This window comes from Oncorhynchus masou, chromosome 13 (assembly GCF_036934945.1).
Source record: "Oncorhynchus masou masou isolate Uvic2021 chromosome 13, UVic_Omas_1.1, whole genome shotgun sequence".
Taxonomy (NCBI): domain Eukaryota; kingdom Metazoa; phylum Chordata; class Actinopteri; order Salmoniformes; family Salmonidae; genus Oncorhynchus; species Oncorhynchus masou.
In genome coordinates, this window is record NC_088224.1 from 46,283,584 (window position 1) to 46,286,326 (window position 2,743).

At 41.0% G+C, this 2,743-nt stretch overlaps 1 protein-coding gene across 3 annotated transcripts in view; it reads right to left on the bottom strand.

Moving 5' to 3' along the window:
* The window catches only part of cks1b (CDC28 protein kinase regulatory subunit 1B), a 17,187-nt gene extending 15,469 nt beyond the window's left edge, over window positions 1–1,718 (bottom strand). The window contains exons 1-4 of one of the 3 annotated variants that reach the window (XM_064984033.1): window positions 1,577–1,718; window positions 1,301–1,401; window positions 381–448; window positions 97–224 (exon numbers count right to left, since the gene is read on the bottom strand). In XM_064984033.1, the coding sequence (XP_064840105.1) occupies window positions 97–224; window positions 381–439 (187 nt within the window). In that variant the 5' untranslated portion in view covers window positions 440–448; window positions 1,301–1,401; window positions 1,577–1,718. The other 2 variants (XM_064984032.1, XM_064984031.1) reach the window with 2 other exon arrangements.
* Window positions 1,719–2,743: the final 1,025 nt, after the last annotated feature.

Below are 2,743 nucleotides of genomic sequence, written 5' to 3' on the forward strand. Positions count from 1 at the left end.
TTGTATTCCCCCATAATAACCTTTATGCTGCTGTATTCACCAGCACTTCACTCTTTCTACTGTACTGAGTGTCAATACTAACATCTGACAGTGTACCTGGTTGATGGATCATGTAGTGTATCCAGCCTTGACTCTGCTGGACGCCCAGGTTCCTCCACTCAGTCTCTGACATCAGATGGGTCTTGGGCACACGCTTGGCAATGTCCTTGGGCAGCATCACGTGCCTACAGAGAGTGGAGAAATTGAATGGTACTTTACTGAGTCATGCAGTGTCAACCTCACAGGGCTAGGAAGGAAGACCTCTGCCAGGCAAGAAATACATGTCGATATTAGCTAGCTAGACAAAAACTGTTTTAGAAAAACGTACAGTCTTAACTTACCTATACTCGAATTTCTCATCGTCATATTTGTCAGAGTAATATATCTGCTTCTGAGACATGATGCCAACCTGAAAAGAGTGCATCTGAAAGTTTAGGGACTCGGGATTTTACAGCAGGAGCATTACAAGGAATCCTGTGATTTGGACTGACTAAAGGAGTATGATGTTTTATTTCATTTACTGCCCGTATAGTACGTAGCGGCAATACACCTCATCGTTTGAAGTCTACCAATAAACTTCAAAGTTAGTAAAGCCCAAGCAAAAGGCAATAACATGACAATTACAGGTCAGATGTGATCAATGCACCTGTACTGCGCATCATAAACCAATGAATGTAACTAGCTAACGTTAGATGGCTAAGTAAGGCGACAAGTTTAATCTACTACAGTAACGTTACTAGCTACGTTTTTTGTTTAACTAAACCACCCTAGAAAACAAAATCTAGGTGAAATAACTAGCTATATCATACATAGCTAGCTCCTCATGTTCATCAGCATTTCACCCAGAGTGTTCTAGCTAACATAGTTCATAAAACACAAAAGCTCATCCAACCGTTGGAACTAGCTAGCTAAGTTAGCAGGCTAGTTAAATAGCTGGTTAACTTGCTAGCTAACAATAATGAATTAGCTCAAGCTAGCTAGCTAGCAGGCTTAGCTATCTAGCACTAAGCTTAGCTAACTAACGTTACTACGTTAGCTTTGACAAGTAAAACACAAATCACCTTCAGGTGGCTCGTTCCAAATTATTGTATTCGTGATTTGGTGACGGAAAATCTAGAAATTTCACAACAGGCCTGTCTTTTCTAGAATATTGTCGGTCACGGATGTATTTATATTTCCATGTACAGTAGCTTGTACTGCTTCTGATGTGATATGGTCGATGGACCTTTTTCACGTTTCCCTCTCTTATGTTACTGATCACCTTTCAAAAACTCACTGCTGCTCCTCATTGGTCTATCCTCTCACATAAATGATCATGTGATATATGCTGAGTTCAGACGATACACGCGAAGTCCGTCATACCTGTCGGCATAGAGGGACAAATAAAGCGTTATAAAGGGTTACCGTATATGTTGCTATGATTGATTTCAGTGAACTAAATCAGTGCAAATCACCATCCATTAGAAAACTATTTGGCCGCAAGTCCCATCTATCGTGGCGGCTGACGGTATTCACTACCAGCCTCAACGACATTTACCGTCCACTCTCATTGAAAACAATGACATCCGGTTTGCAGTTCTCCGTCTACCTCCAACGACGTGAACGCTGCATTGTTGCAGTCCAAACGCTTAAAATACACAACCTATCCCTTCAAATTAAGTGGACACCTCTGATGGCGTCTGACGAGTATACACTTGTAGGGCGAGGGAGGAAGGAATGATTTTTAAATGGACTGCCCTTGCCCGGAAATTAGTCACTCGTTCATCCCGCAATGATTGTTTTTTCAGCCACCAGTAGCTTGTGGGTGCTTTATTTGCGCAACAGTCAATTATAATTGCATGTCTACTTACATTAATTATATCATTATTAATATACGCCTACTGTATGAAAGCTAGTAAATGAATTGGTTAAATAACGTTAGCCTGCCTAGTTGGAACATATGAAGAAGGAAAATGTTGTTTTTTTCTACAATTTCCTAAAGCTAACCAAACAAAAACATTATTTTTACAAGAGGTGTTTGTGCCATCAAGTGCATTAGTAGCACAATTTCTAACTTGTTCACATTTGTTTTTACTTACACTTGTATGTTGACTCCATATTGACGTTGAGGTTTTAATTTTTGGCTGACGTTTCTTAGCAGATGTACAATTGTCTCGAATTGAATTTATGGGGAGTTTCAAGCCCAGAAGTGAACATAATTGTACACTTGCAAACTCGACTAAAAACGAGGGCAGGGGGGCTTATTTTGCAAACTTCCCTTTCTTGGCTAATCATTTGAACCGCCCCCCAAGATGGAGTTTGAACCGCAGTCATTACCTTGCCCTGTCATTCTTTGGAATTTGGTTGGCGGAGCGCATCCAACTTTTAGGTGCATACACCACTACCTACTGCACTGGCGTGTGAGGCCAGTAACAGCCTACTTAAATGACATGTTCTTCGTTATTTCTGTTCCTCTAGTGAAATATAGCCCTAGACATCGCCAGCTACACTCATCAAAAACCCACTACCATAATCCACTACTTTGACCCTATCTGTACCTGACCTATGCCAACATCCTGGGAGGACGGGACACCACCCCTCAAAACATCCTGTAACTCTTCTGAAGTCATATCTCGTATACACAAATACATATCTGCAGCTGCCACCACATCTACTTTCTGTGATTTTACATTCCATTTCTGCGTTACAGTTGATAACTATTGCT